At 41.9% G+C, this 15,416-nt stretch overlaps 1 protein-coding gene across 5 annotated transcripts in view; it reads right to left on the bottom strand.

Moving 5' to 3' along the window:
- Positions 1-2,315: 2,315 nt before the first annotated feature.
- Positions 2,316-15,416, bottom strand: part of LOC117503794 (NACHT, LRR and PYD domains-containing protein 3-like) — a 354,710-nt gene continuing 341,609 nt past the window's right edge. For all 5 annotated transcript variants that reach the window (XM_034163046.1, XM_034163047.1, XM_034163048.1 and 2 more), the window contains 4 exons: positions 8,797-8,970; positions 8,411-8,581; positions 3,852-3,898; positions 2,316-3,052 (listed from right to left, as the gene is read on the bottom strand). In XM_034163046.1, the coding sequence (XP_034018937.1) occupies positions 2,505-3,052; positions 3,852-3,898; positions 8,411-8,581; positions 8,797-8,970 (940 nt within the window). In that variant the 3' untranslated portion in view covers positions 2,316-2,504. The remainder of the gene's footprint in view (positions 3,053-3,851; positions 3,899-8,410; positions 8,582-8,796; positions 8,971-15,416) is intronic.

The raw sequence follows: 15,416 nt of genomic DNA, 5'->3' as shown, positions 1-15,416 counted from the left end.
GTGTAATAACAGCTATAAAGATAAGTATAAAGATAGGGGATACATTTTCTAGCAGGGTAACAGATGCTAGCTGCCACAATCTGTGTCCACTATGCAACTGTAGTAAATAAAGACAAAAGTTCCTGAAATTTACTGTAGTAATTGGGTATGAAGTAAGGTATATAAGAAGTAGAAATAACGGTAAATGGTAGAGTGTAATACCAGTGCTAAAGATAGGGGAGACAATTTGTAGCAGGCTAATAGATGCTAGCTGGCTCATGTGTGTGTGTATATATATATATATATATACTCAACAAAAATATAAACGCAACACTTCACTCAACAAAAATATAAACGCAACACTTTTGGTTTTGCTCCCATTTTGTATGAGATGAGCTCATAGATCTAAAACTTTTTCCACATACACAATATCACCATTTCCCTCAAATATTGTTCACAAACCAGTCTAAATCTGTGATAGTGAGCACTTCTCCTTTGCTGAGATAATCCATCCCACCTCACAGGTGTGCCATATCAAGATGCTGATTAGACACCATGATTAGTGCACAGGTGTGCCTTAGACTGCCCACAATAAAAGGCCACTCTGAAAGGTGCAGTTTTTTTATTGGGGGGGGGATACCAGTCAGTATCTGGTGTGACCACCATTTGCCTCATGCAGGGCAACACATCTCCTTTGCATAGAGTTGATCAGATTGTCAATTGTGGCCTGTGGAATGTTGGTCCACTCCTCTTCAATGGCTGTGCGAAGTTGCTGGATATTGGCAGGAACTGGTACACGCTGTTGTATACGCCGGTCCAGAGCATCCCAAACATGCTCAATGGGTGACATGTCCGGTGAGTTTGCCGGCCATGCAAGAACTGGGACATTTTCAGCTTCCAAGAATTGTGTACAGATCCTTGCAACATGGGGCCGTGCATTATCCTGCTGCAACATGAGGTGATGTTCTTGGATGTATGTCACAGCAATGGGCCTCAGGATCTCGTCACGGTATCTCTGTGCATTCAAAATGCCATCAATAAAATGCACCTGTGTTCTTCATCCATAACAGACGCCTGCCCATACCATAACCCCACCGCCACCATGGGCCACTCGATCCACAACATTGACATCAGAAAATCGCTCACCCACACGACGCCACACACGCTGTCTGCCATCTGCCCTGGACAGTGTGAACCGGGATTCATCCGTGAAGAGAACACCTCTCCAACGTGCCAAATGCCAGCGAATGTGAGCATTTGCCCACTCAAGTCGGTTACGACGACGAACTGGAGTCAGGTCGAGACCCCGATGAGGACGACGAGCATGCAGATGAGCTTCCCTGAGACGGTTTCTGACAGTTTGTGCAGAAATTCTTTGGTTATGCAAACTGATTGTTTCAGCAGCTGACCGAGTGGCTGGTCTCAGACGATCTTGGAGGTGAACATGCTGGATGTGGAGGTCCTGGGCTGGTGTGGTTACATGTGGTCTGCGGTTGTGAGGCTGGTTGGATGTACTGCCAAATTCTCTGAAACTCCTTTGGAGACGGCTTATGGTAGAGAAATGAACATTCAATACACGAGCAACAGCTCTGGTTGACATTCCTGCTGTCAGCATGCCCATTGCACGCTCCTTCAAATCTTGCGACATCTGTGGCATTGTGCTGTGTGATAAAACTGCACCTTTCAGAGTGGCCTTTTATTGTGGGCAGTCTAAGGCACACCTGTGCACTAATCATGGTGTCTAATCAGCATCTTGATATGGCACACCTGTGAGGTGGGATGGATTATCTCAGCAAAGGAGAAGTGCTCACTATCACAGATTTAGACTGGTTTGTGAACAATATTTGAGGGAAATGGTGATATTGTGTATGTGGAAAAAGTTTTAGATCTTTGAGTTCATCTCATACAAAATGGGAGCAAAACCAAAAGTGTTGCGTTTATATTTTTGTTGAGTGTATATATATATATATGTATATATATATATATATATCACCAGATTTAGAACGAAACACAGACTGTGAAAAATTACTTTATTCCTCATCAAGACTCAAATGGACAAAAACACATTTTATGAGTTTGAACATTTTTACAGTTTAATGAGATTTAGGAGGAAAAACAAAACAAAAATAAAAACTTGTTTTACTTGGACATAGATCCACCTGTCTGATGGCTGCAGGTGGGCGGAGTCACAATGAAGACGTCCAAATGATTTGTGATCAGACAGACAGACAGACAGACAGACAATCAACACATCAAACTGCTTTGATCAGAAAAAGACAATCAGGAGAGACAGATTTCAAGCTGTCAATCATGAACAGACTGACCCAGAGACAACAATAAGTGGACTCTGTTTATTGTTTGTTTCTTTGAACAAACAAACAAACAAACTGTCAATCATGTGAAAATCATGTTTGTTTACAGGCTGAATTTACAACAACTGAGACGTCAAAATCAAACCAGCTGGACATTTACTGTCCAAACGTGTGTGATCGAGTGTTTGTGTCCACAGGAGGAGACTCTCTGTCCTACAGTCCACACAGAGACACTGAGGAACCAGAACCAAACCAGAACCAGAACCCGAACCTGAACCCAGCACACAGAGGTTCAGTGAACGTGCAGCAGAAGGTGTGGATGTGGATCAGAGAGTCAGAGGAGACGTCATAGAAGGACAGAGTGCCAGCAGGACAGTCCACAAACACTGAGACTCTGTGAGAGGACGAAGGGGAGAGAGGAGGGACTGTTCGTCTGTTATTGTTCCAGACAGAATAACAACCATCAGAGCATCTCAGACTCCAGGACTGATCATTAGATCCAAACCAACAGTTCAAACTGTCTCCTTTCCTTCTGATTCTTCTGTAAGTCACTGATATAAAAACGTCTCGTCTCCACTCGACCTCCCAGTAACAGCGACCAGTCAGACCAGTTGGACTCAGGACCTGAGGGCAAAGGTCAAATCTGTCTGGATGATCAGGATATGATTGATCCTCGTCCACATCTTCCACCTTTGTGTTGTTGTTGGACAGTTTGAGTTTTCTGTTCGCTGAGTTTGGATCCAGAGAGAGTTCACAGAAATCTGATGGAACAAAACACAACACAGGAATCAATCAATCAGTTCATTGATCAACACAACACAGCCGGACTTATCAATCGATCAGTTTATTGATCAACACGCCACTACTGGAGTTATCGATCAATTAATGATCGATCAGTTCAGTTACTGATTGTTCAGTTCACCGATCTCCAACTGCAATAACCAATCAATCAGTTCATTGATCAACACGATACAACTGGAGTTATCAATCGATTAATTCACTGATTAACACAACACAGCCGAAGTTACAGATTGATCAATTCACCGATCAGTATGACGCAGCCAGAGTTATTGATCGATCAGATCATCTATAAGCACAACACAGCTGGGGTTATCAATTGATCAGTTCATTGATCAGCATGACTAAACAGGCATTATTGATCCAACAGTTCTCTGATCAGTTATCCACTGATCAATTTTGATTCAGAGCGTGCACGGAGAGAAGAGGAGGGGCTAGTCACAGTCAGGTCAGACAGACAGGAAGTGGGCGGGGCCTCTGTGTGCTGTTCACAGCTTTGTGGTTGAATATGAACTCGTTAAAAAAAGAAAAAGCAACATGTGGCGTCAGTGTTGATTTTGTTTCTGCCACAAATAAATCAAAGTGTGAAAACACTGAATTTATTTTCAACGTGTCCATTTGGAGAAGTCGTGCACGTGACACACGTGGATCAGACGCGCCTTCATGTTGAACTCTGCTTCACTGTCAGTAGGACTTGAATGAGTGATGTCACAGAGGGTGGTTTCTATGGAAACAGATGGATCAAAGTACAAACAGACTTACACTTCCTCAGACCTGGTCTCAGCCATCGGACTCCACCAGGATCCACCCTGAAAGGAGGAGGGGGCGGAGCAACACATGGGCTTTAATCATGGAAACATCAACATGACATTGATCTCATCCACACACTTTAGTTCTTCTCTTCTAACACACTCATCGCTCCAAATGGATCATTGATTATTGATCACCTCTAACTGTGCTGATCAGCAGGAAACAACAACTTTTGGCTTTTTCAAGTTTGAAGATTCTGGTGAAAATCTGTTCAAGTGGATTTAATCCTTTAAATCAGGGTCACCAACCCTGCTCCTGGAGGTCACCTGACTCTGCAGGCTCCGCCCACTGATCATTAAGTCAGGTGTGCTCAGCCAATCAGCTGCAGGCGTTACATGTCCCCTCATATTGTGGAGCCTCGTAGCAAATCCTCCAGAATTAAAAATAAATGTTTCAAAGATTATTAAACACTAGATTTAATTTTTCATGTTTGCGAATTGAATTTCCTGATGTTCTTATGAAATCAATAATTTGGTGGGTTTTTTTTTTCAGTCTTTGCAGAATGAATGACGTCCACATTGATTTCAGCCAATCAGCAGGTAGTATTGGTGAAAGATCCCTTCGTAAGATGGCGGCGTCCATGAGTTCACAGACGAACCAGATCAGATTTTCTTCTGATCTCTGGGACTAAAACAGAACACCTTCTGCTCTCTTTGGGATCAGATGATATCAGGGTCGTCCAGTCCACAGTCCATGTCTCCATGGAAACGTGTGAAAGAACAGAAGATCTTCTGTGTGTCTTTTTCTCAGAGTTGATATTTTGTCGTCTTTCTGGTTACTTTTTGTTAAACACGCGGCTGCGCTGGTGTGACGCTCGTTTTGTCTCTGAGTCCCAAAAGTCTCAGAATCTTTGTGGAATGTTTCAAATCTAATTTCCAGGTTTCATCATGTTTGACTTTTCTTTTTGTGATCTGTGACTCTGGAGGGAAAAGTTTCAAACTGCACTTGTTTAGAATTCAATCTTGGATTCTGAACTCACAGTGACAATAAGAACACAAAACTGAAACGTTCAAATCCTGAAAAATGTCCATTTATCATTTTGGAGACAAAGAAAACCAGATCAGTACTGGTTCAAGATCCAACATCCACTGGAGTTTTATCTTTTTTAAAAAAGAGAAACAACAGGATTAATTTCTGATTGATAAACTAAATATTTGAATTATCTGATTTACTGTGTGTTGGTTTGATTCTGGTCCTGGTCAGAATTATTGGCTCCTCACACAATTTAAAATATGTTCATAAATCAATATCAATCAATAAATTTTCACTCATCAGAATCTTTTACAAAATTGACAAAATTGAACAACAACAAAAAATGTTTTCACAGTCAAATAAAAACAAATATTTATTTGGAAATTTTCATTGACAGACTGAAAAATGTATAGAAAATCATCACTTTTACAGCCAGTTTTCTTCAAACAAGTCAGAAGATGAACACATGAACATCTTCTTGAACTTCATTTCCATCAATCATTCAGCACACAAAGAATATAAATACAAGAAAACAGATCAAATCAGGGCTCCGGTCTCCCATGTGCCTTCTGACAAACCAGCTGAAATTCTTCTCTTTACTTTTTTATTCCTTCTCTGTTTTAGAGTTAAGCTGAATCACTGCTGATGAAAAATGTTCATGTGTTCATCTGATCCAAAGAAAATAATATGAAAATAGTGATTTAATCAACTAATCAATCAGCTAATCAATCAGCTGTGGCTGCAGCAGGTCCACACGGAGAACATGAAGGACAGCAGGGGCCTCATGGACAAAGTGTGTGTACACACAAAAACGTGGCATCCGTCTCCATGGCAACGTTCAGATGGATCAAAAGTGAAATGATTGTGGAAATGTGCGGTGCGTCACACAAAAATTCTGTCTGGTGTTCAGCTACTACAGCTACTGTTCCACTGCTGAAAACAAGAAGTTATCAGAGTGATGTGAACATCAGAGACACACTGATGAGCAATTAACACACCCACGTGTTTGCAATTATGTGGGTGGACATGAAAGCAAAGTGATGTGGAAAATGGCACCAACAATCACTGTGTTAACGTTGTTAGAGGATCTTATAAATGGAGCAATCAGACGTGAGCGTGTATTCAGGGAATACGAGGATTTACTTGGAAATGATGATAATTGGCTCATCAGCTGATTTCGATTACCAAGGACAGACTGGAGTTATGTGCAGAACTGCAGCTGGCCCAGAGCGCAATACGGCGAGGAGCCAGGGGTTGTCTGTGTCCACACAGGTGCTGACCACACTGGGCTTCCTGGCAACAGGGATATTCCAGCGGGAGCTGGCTGATCAGTCAGGAGTGTGTCAGTCAACCTTGAGCTGAGCCATGTCAGTTGTGTGGAACACAATCATCTGAATGTCATCCAGGTACATCACAATCCAACATTAAAGCACAATTTGCACTGAGAGCCGGTTTCTCTAATGTGATCAGAGCTACTGACTGCACACATGTTGCTCTAAAGGCGCCATCACATGATGAATATGTTTTTGTTAACAGGAAACATTTTCATTTCATCAGTGTTCACATCATATGTGATGTGCAGATGCATTGGTTTGAGGTGGGAACAGGCTAGAAGCTGACACACATAGTTTTTTTGTGTAATTGTTCTGAATGAAAACCAGTGTGGGCACATTTGGGCGTGTGAGCATTCAAACATGTTATTTGTTGTTATTATCAATGTGTTTCTTTTTTCTTGATGTGAGACTGGAGCAGCAGAGCTTCATAACTGATTGTCTCCCAGTGTTCAGTACTTGTCAATATACACACGTGTAAAGTTCTGAATGTCACACACTGTCGGCAGGGACACACTTCACCTTTTTAACTGTCATGTGTGTGTGTGCTGTTCTGAGCTGACAGTGTTTACAGCCTCACAGTCACTCACTCTCACACACACACACACACATTTTACCAGTTTCATGATTATTCTGTTTATCAGGTTCCAAATAAATTATTCCTGCATGTCTTCATGTCATTTCCATCATCTGTAGCTCACACTCACTATAATTTCTTGTCTGTGTTCATGTTGTCTGGTGTGACGTTGTGGTGAATCCCAGCTCCAGGGCCTATTTACATGGATTTGCATATTTAAATAGGGGCGTGGCCAGAGCAGAGTTTGATGTATCTGCATGTGCACTCAATTCCACGTTCAGTGAGCTGTACTAATGGAACGTACTTGGATCCATGAGGATGCTCACTTTGATACATCTGAATATTTTTACACCAGTTTCTGGGTTTTGGCGTCCGACATGTTTCAGCAGAAAATCCACACAAGTCGTTGTACATGAGGCCCCAGGTGATCTCCAGGAGCAGGTTGGTGACTCCTGCTTCAGAGAAATGAAGCTTTTTGTCTCCATTCTTGTTTGAAACATGTGACTCTGAACAGACTGACAGTGAAAATGATCGACTGTAGTTGTTTGTCTTTACACCAGAATGTGTGAATGACTGACAAATGATTTCCTCAAGAAGCACGTGAGCAGAACATATACACATGTATGTTCAGGGACAGATCTCTGTATGTTGGGGGGGGTAACAAGGGAGGTGCAGGGGCATGACTCCAGAACATTTTGAAATTAAAGGTGCATTTTCCTGATTTGTCAGGCAATTCAAACATATTTTGAACATTTGGAGACGGTAATTGTAATAATTTTATTAACCTCCAGGTGGTCAACAGGAGGAGTGACTCTCCTCTTGTGGGTCAGACTGTGTTCACTCTGTCTTGTGTTGGACAGGAATTGTTTTTTTGAGTGGCACAAATAATTTGTGTGGCATCTTATTGTTTTGTAAATAGTTGAATAAAAAACACCTGAAGCATTTCCTGCACTTTATCTGCATTTTAATGTAAATAGTTATATATATATATATATATATATATATATATATATATATATATATATATATATATATATATTTGTTTGCTACTTTTGTACATTTTTAAAATTTACAATTTATATTTGCATTCTGGTATAAAATGGTTTGTTAAACATATTTGTAGTTTTCACAGTAAAAAAAAGCACAAACAAAAACTTTTCTCAATTAGGATTTTATGTTTTTGTTTGAATTTAGGTTCACTGTGTTAATACATCAGAATGAACACAAAACTGTAAAGTAACACAGGTGAGGTTGTGCTGAAAAAAAATGACACCAAACAAGACAAAGTAAACAGTTTTTATGGTAAATTGAAAAGTAGTCAAAAACGGCCAATTATACCCTGGATCGCTAAGAACTAAGCTTTTGGCTGACAAGTAGAAACAAAGACATTTAAGTTTTGGTGCAGCTAAAGTGGGACGGGGGTGGGATTTAAACCCCACCCTTCGATCCATCAACTGTAATCTGTGTCATGTGTTCATGTGAAACAGTAACAGTGAGTCGTCACAGAGAGTTTGCTGAGTCGCTGTTTGTCAGTGTGAGGTGTTTGAGGTCAGCTTGGTGTGTCAGGTCCACATGAACCAGTGGGACTAAATGTCTCCACATGGAGCTACTCCATCAGACCGAGTCCATACCTGAGACAGTCCAGAGTCCAGCGTGGATCCTCCAGTCCAGCAGACAGCAACTTGACTGAGTCTCCTGGATGGTTGTAGCTCAGGTCCAGCTCTCTCAGATGGGAGGGGTTGGAGGTCAGAGCTGAGGCCAGAGAAGCACAGCCTTCATGTGTGATCAGACAGCCTGACAGCCTGCAGACACACAAACCAGCAGATACAATGTGAGGACAGTGTCAGAACGTCCCCACTTTGCAGCAGCACGGACACACTGATGTCTGCTGCAGGATGAGCTCATTACTGTGGTTACAAACACTGATATCCATCAACACTCACACAACATGACAGGGAGCAAAGCTGCAGCTTCACTCTGATTTATGGAGCTGCTGCACACATTGATGAGTCCTGACCTGAGAGTCTCCAGGTGACAGTGTGGACTCTCCAGTCCAGCAGACAGCAGCTTCACTCCTGAATCCTGCAGATTGTTGTTACTCAGGTCCAGTTCTCTCAGACTGGAGGACTGAGAGCTGAGAACTGAAGACAGAACTTCACAGCTTCTCTCTGACAGATCACACAAACTCAACCTGAAGACAAAATCAACAAGAAACAGATTTGTGTTGTTATGCAAAAGTTCCAGTTTGTTCTACACCTCAGACAGGATCCATAAACCAGTTTTGGACGCTGAGTCAAACCTGAAAATGTTTTTATTCAGTCAAACATGATTATTAACTGGACCAGCAGGAGACCTGGATGATGCCTGGTTAAGCAGAAAACACATGAACTGTCTTTGATTAAAGACATCAACAGCATTAAAGACTGAGTTAGATTAAAGGCAACTTTAATCCTCAGTGCACTTTGATGTGACTGATCAATACTTTCATTGATTTAACATTAGGAGCTAATGTTTGCTGAATATTTGGACATGTGGACAGAAAGAAAGGTCTCTGTCCATACATATGACATATTATAGGTGGTCACTCCCACATACACACACCTGACTTTTATACATCAGATATATTTATCTGTTAACAGTAATATGTTATTGAATAAGGTCAGATAAACTTTATTGATCCCTGAAGGGAAATTAATCCTCTGTATTTAACCTGTTCTAATCACAGACACATTAGAGAAGCGTGCAGTTGCAATGCAGGACCCAAGAACCAAGCCCTGACCTCCACGCGCAGGAAATGAAGCAAACCTGGAAGTTGAAAATGTTGCCTTGATTGGTCACTTGAGACTGACTCTTAAAAGGAGTTACTTTCCACAGAAGCCCATGTTTAAATGTCCAACTTTAGAGCAGAAATAAACATGTTTGCAGCCTGGAACAACAGTTTTGGTGTCCACAGACAGTTACCCCTCCACAACAAGTATAAAGGGGTGATTTTTTTTGTTTCTTCTGTTTTTAAATACCTCATCACTTTACCGTGTTTTAAGCCATAGCATTGTGAATAATTGTGAGGTGATTCAAGAGCCATGCCAGGAGAGGCTGCAACGTTTTGTCGTCAGACTGTGTCTCTCCTGTCTGAGTATTTAATTCCAAATATCTGGTATAAAACAGCTTGTTGTGCAGTTTATTCTCCTCGTGGACCATTTGAGAAGTCTGTGCTCCAGTATTTCCGTTGAAGTAAATGTTCATGTTATCCACCAAGGAAGTTATGTTTTCGGTCATTTGTTTGTTAGTCTGTCTGTCTGTCTGTCTGTTTGTCAGCAGGATAACTCAAAATGTTTTGAACGGATTTTGATGAAATTTTGTGGAGTGGTTGGAAAAACACCAAATTGTAGCTGAATCTGTACTGATTCAGTAAGGTGTCATCAGATTTGATGTAGCTTCAAATGTTATGGATCCAGATCCAGAAGAAAACCGCCATTACCGAAAAATTGTTTTTACCTCCGCCAAGGAGGTTATGAATTGTAACACTGAATTGTTGAATAGATCACTGTGCCAAGGAAGGAATCTCTTTAGGGTCAGTGACCCTATGGCCTTGGCGGAGCTTTGCCCTCTCTGAGTGCTTCTAGTTTAATTTTGTATGTTTTCACCATTAGCACTGTTTGCAGTTCAATCTGATATTAAAACTCGGTCCACATTTTTGCTCCACAAATGTTATTTGTTGAGATTTTATCTTAATAAAGACATCAACACGTGATTTCACAGCAACTAATGATAAATAATGATTTACTTATTCTGTTATCTGGAAAGTTTCATTCTGGTTCTTGAGTGAAGCTTTTTAAAGTTTCTTAAAGCTTCTTAAAGTTATAGTCTGTCCAAAAGTCAGCAAAATGTCAAAATTCAGAAGAAACCTGCTACACAATAAGTAAATGATCCTTATGAATGGTTGGATTCATAATTAATTGTTGGCTCACTTTCGCCACCTAGTGTTACTACTCTGTATTTATTATTTTTATCTGATTTATCTGACAAGCGCTTTGATTTCTGTTTCAGAAAAGTTTCTTGTCCTGCTCTTTCTTGGTTCAGACTTCACGTCTGTTTGAATATTCATAAGGTGACCATTTGTGGCTGAATGTGGGCGTGTCGAGGGCGGGACATGAGGCAGATCAACATGTGCACAATTAAAAGTTGTGTTTTATTATTAAACATGATTTTGCTTGCAGGTGTGTGTACAAATGGTTGTATAAGTATTTTTATTTATTTATTTTTTTTTTGTATGTCATTTTTGCCTTCTGTTCATATGAATACTTTTAGCATGAAGCCAACAGAACAAATTTATAAAGGAGGCCACCAGAACATTGGTGGGAATTGAACCTAATGGCCCTGTCACACCTTGATGATGTAGCCAGCGTATGCTGACCGTATTAAAATGCTGTCATACGTTGGATATGTTGAACACGTTAATGCAGCTGTCAGATCATGATGATGTAGTCAGTGTGCTGACAGCCCCGTTTCCACTGAGTGGTTCAGGTCAGTACTGCACAGCATGGTACGGGTCAGAAGGACTTAGTTTGTGTTTCCACCACTGGTCAGGAGTGGGAACAGCTCACCAAAAACTTAGCTTTGGTAACCTCTAATTCATTAACTGAAAAGTTAACTTTTATAACAGTAAACCAATAGACCGCTAAAGATTGAGTGGAAGTTACAGCTAATCACTAACTTTTAGTAGTGACTCGGTACACTGTCGGTTAATGATGAGTCAGTTTTGAGTTTAAGCACCGCAGGAGCTTCTGAGGAAATTCAAAGACAATCACAAACACAAAACAAACACACGAAAAATAAATACATAAAAAAACATTAAACACCATCATCATGTTTATCAAAAGAAGACACAAGTTGTCTCTAAATTACACAATGTGGCAAACTGCATGGAAAAAGGAGCCAAAGCTTTTGTCTTCATGCTCTCTGACAGCTGATGTAAAGAAACTGTTATGTGTCGGACGCAGCTCGGAGAACCGACCAGCGTTTGAAGGACCCAGTATGAAATAAGCAGAGCACGGTACAAAGGCTAACTGAATTTAATACATAACAGTGAAAATGTGATAACAAAAAGGTGCGGCCTGGCGTGGTGCGCTCCCAGCAGCGCTAACGGTCCGGAGCCAGAAGCTGTTTCGGACCCAAGGACCCCGCCGACACCCCCCAGGTGGCCGCAACAACCGAGTCTGTGAAAGAAGGAACCATTATGTGAGTCCACACTCTACACACAGAACACTTAAAGGTGTACAAACAGCAAACACTTCCTGGCTTGATTGCTGATCAGCTTCCAACCTGCAGGCATGGAACATCCAGTTCACAAAACTCCACCGCAGTGGAAGCTGATACATGACTAACAAACAGCTCAATACAATAAGGTGTGAGGGACACCACATTTACTGACTGTATAACTGTTAGTCACAAAATCTAACGTACCTCAGGAAGTGTGCTGACGAGCGTGAGACCTCACCCCCTCCTCTTTCACAGACTGTGCATCAAACCTGGACGTTTCTCAGCATCCGCTGCTGATGAGATGGCTCCCGAGACGACGATCTCACCCGTCTGGTCACAAGGTCGAGTCTCTGGCAAATACACACTGTGCACTCCAGTCTTAAATGCCAACATGCTCCAATCCATCCAGATGCACCTCAGCTGTGAGTCCTGACGAGTCGCAGGTGATCAGGGTGAGGTCCTGACAGCCTCAGCAACACAGCCACTCAGTCCCAAATGCACGCCACCTGGGAGGAAAACAAACAGACAAACAAACCGGCAGCCAGGCCCCCCCCAGCCATATAACAGAAACACTATTTATGTTTCAAACACAACAACACAAACGTTGACTGAACACATCAATCACCAGACACTTTTCACTCATGGTGACAACATAACTCGTCTTCACCAAACGGACTATATTATTTGAACTAGAAAACCACAACAAATCTCTAACACTAACAACACCGCAACACCAACACGTACTACAATATCAGTAATAATAATAATAAAAAAAACCAAAGACTGAACTCCCATAATGCATTGCAGCAGCAGAAGCAGCACAACAATTCAGGAACAGCTCACCTGTGTTGCGTTCAAGTTGACTGGTAAAATTGACACCTCATCCGTTTGACTGACGTGCAAGAGCAATGAGCAGCACACACACACACACACACACACACACACACACACACACACACACACACACACACACACACACACACACACACACACACACACACACACATTCCAGTTCCAAATTCACAATCTCAAAGTAAAAAAAAAAGAAGCTTGCCACAGAACACAAAAGTGGTAAAATCCTGAACATTCCAGACTCTATACAGTTATAGACTTTTAATTTCAGTGTACCCGTGATTATGCGGACCTGGTCAGGATGGTCAGGATGGATGGAAAGTCTATAACTGTTTTATTATATGGTAAACAAGAAAATTGTGAGTTTGTCAAACATAATAAAACTGAAAAATCAATCTCAAGTTTCATCTTTTTATTATTACTATCATACTGCACCAACAGGACCAAAATACTTCATGAGCACAATCTCTAAAGCCCCTTTCACACCGGGACTGCTTTGAGCTTCCTGTGGTGTCATGAGGACACAGGAATGTCTGCGTCAGGTGCAGCTGGGGGCAGAGAGAAGGTGAGAACGCAGCCTGCAGATTCTTTGCACAGAGGAATCAGAGTGCCGTTTAAATTCTAGTTTATATTTGTGCTGAGCTGCAGGTCTGCGCTTTGAGTTCTGTTATAATCTTTCCTACTTTGACTGCGAGATGCGCGTGCACACGCGCGCGAACGAACCCTCTGTGAGTGTAGTTGTCTGGAGTTATACTTGATGTGGACATGTCCTGTCAATCAGTCTGTGAGTAGGACTTTTATGGACTGTATTTAAACACATTTGTGAGAGAAAACCGAGGCTGCAGCCAGCAGCGTTTTTTTTTTCTGTGACCTTACTACATTGTGTACACGGCGTCGTCATGATGACGCACGATGCAACTCGAAGCGGGCCCAAGTAGGCGTTGTCTGATTGGTCGTTATCGTTAGAAGGCATCACTCGATTGGCTAGCAGTATACTGCACGCGAGGTGTACTCGAATCCCCCACCGGTCTACTCGGCGTGAGGTACACCTCAGAAAGTGGCGAACAGGCCAATCAGAAGCCGGCAAAATGACGTACCATATAATAAACCATGTTGTAGATTTATTTCCAAATGTAAACTCCACATGATCAAAGACGCACGCACACACACATACGATCGCTGGTTGCAGCTTTGCCTTTAGTTCTCTCATGATTGTGGAACATTAAATAAAGTCCATTAACTCCTGGAAATAATGTATTTGGACTTTTCCCAATATAACAAATCCACCTGCGTGTCAAAAACCGCGTCATGGAGATGTCTCCACGTCCATGTCCACAGCTTCAGTAAACCAGCAATCACACAAACAGCACGTCACCACACTTTAGGTTTCAAAATCTGACACTGAAAAAGTTCAGGGTTTTGGGGTGAAGTCTGTCATCTCCTGTCTGTAAATCTGAGCCACCACTTTCGAAAGGCAGCACAGAAGCTTCGTTTTTGTATGGAGCAGGTCTGTTTCCCTTTGTCTGTCATCGGGATGTTTCTGCTCATTCTAAAATGTATGTCACATGCCGAAAAATGCTGCGAATTGTTGAGTGACATGTCTTTCAGACATGCACTTGCTAACACTCAGACTGAGAGGAATAAAATATGTCAAAATGATGAATATTGCATGTTTTACTAAATATTCTGTTTTAAAGGAGCTATATCATGCAAAATCAACTTTTGAGTTTTTTACCTTCTTACATGGCTAATTCCTCATAAAAAGTACCCCCAAAGTGGTTTTTAGTTTCATTTATGCTTGTTTGAGCAATCCTGCTGGATCCAGCAGTTAGTCTTAGCCCCGCCGGCGGTAGAGAAAATGAGCCGATTGCCATCGTTGCGTCACAATGGTCGTGGACACACCCCTCCAGGAAGTTATGGTCTGCCGCTCTGGTGAACTTCAACACTCGTGAACTTCAACATCAGTATCGGATTGTGGATCTAGTAGAACATACGGCTCCACAATACGGTCATCCACCTTTAGTAAATTGTTGACAAACTGTTGTGGGCGGCGCTAAGCAGTGCGTGTACCGGCTCAGGCACGACGTCATGAAGTGGGCGGCACCCACACTGGGAGAGGGAGGGCTTTAGCCAAACTAAGCGTCTTTCTTCCGTGTATGAAAACGAAAGCCCCAAAACTACTAATATTACACAACAAATGAGCACTCCATTGTGCCAAAGGCAAGATAATATTGTAATGATCATAGTTCTAATGTTCACGTTGTCACGCAAGGGTTAACTGTTCTCGAGTTGGGAGGGGGAGTGAGGGTGTGGTGAGGAGGAAGAGAAAAAAGAGAAAAAAGAAGGTGTCGTCAGCGTGAGTTGTGGCTGCAACAGCAACTCTGCTGTCTTTGGTGTGTTAAAAATAAAAGCTCTGAAAGAGAACCATGGTCCTTGGCTGACTCACTGCAGCGAGGATATTACATTGGTGTCAGAAGCTCGGAATTTGCCCACTGCATGAGCCACTGCTTTAAGCGGGGGGAGAAG

Source organism: Thalassophryne amazonica, chromosome 22, assembly GCF_902500255.1.
Source record: "Thalassophryne amazonica chromosome 22, fThaAma1.1, whole genome shotgun sequence".
In the NCBI taxonomy this organism is placed as follows: domain Eukaryota; kingdom Metazoa; phylum Chordata; class Actinopteri; order Batrachoidiformes; family Batrachoididae; genus Thalassophryne; species Thalassophryne amazonica.
This window is presented reverse-complemented; position numbering and strand designations above follow the sequence as displayed.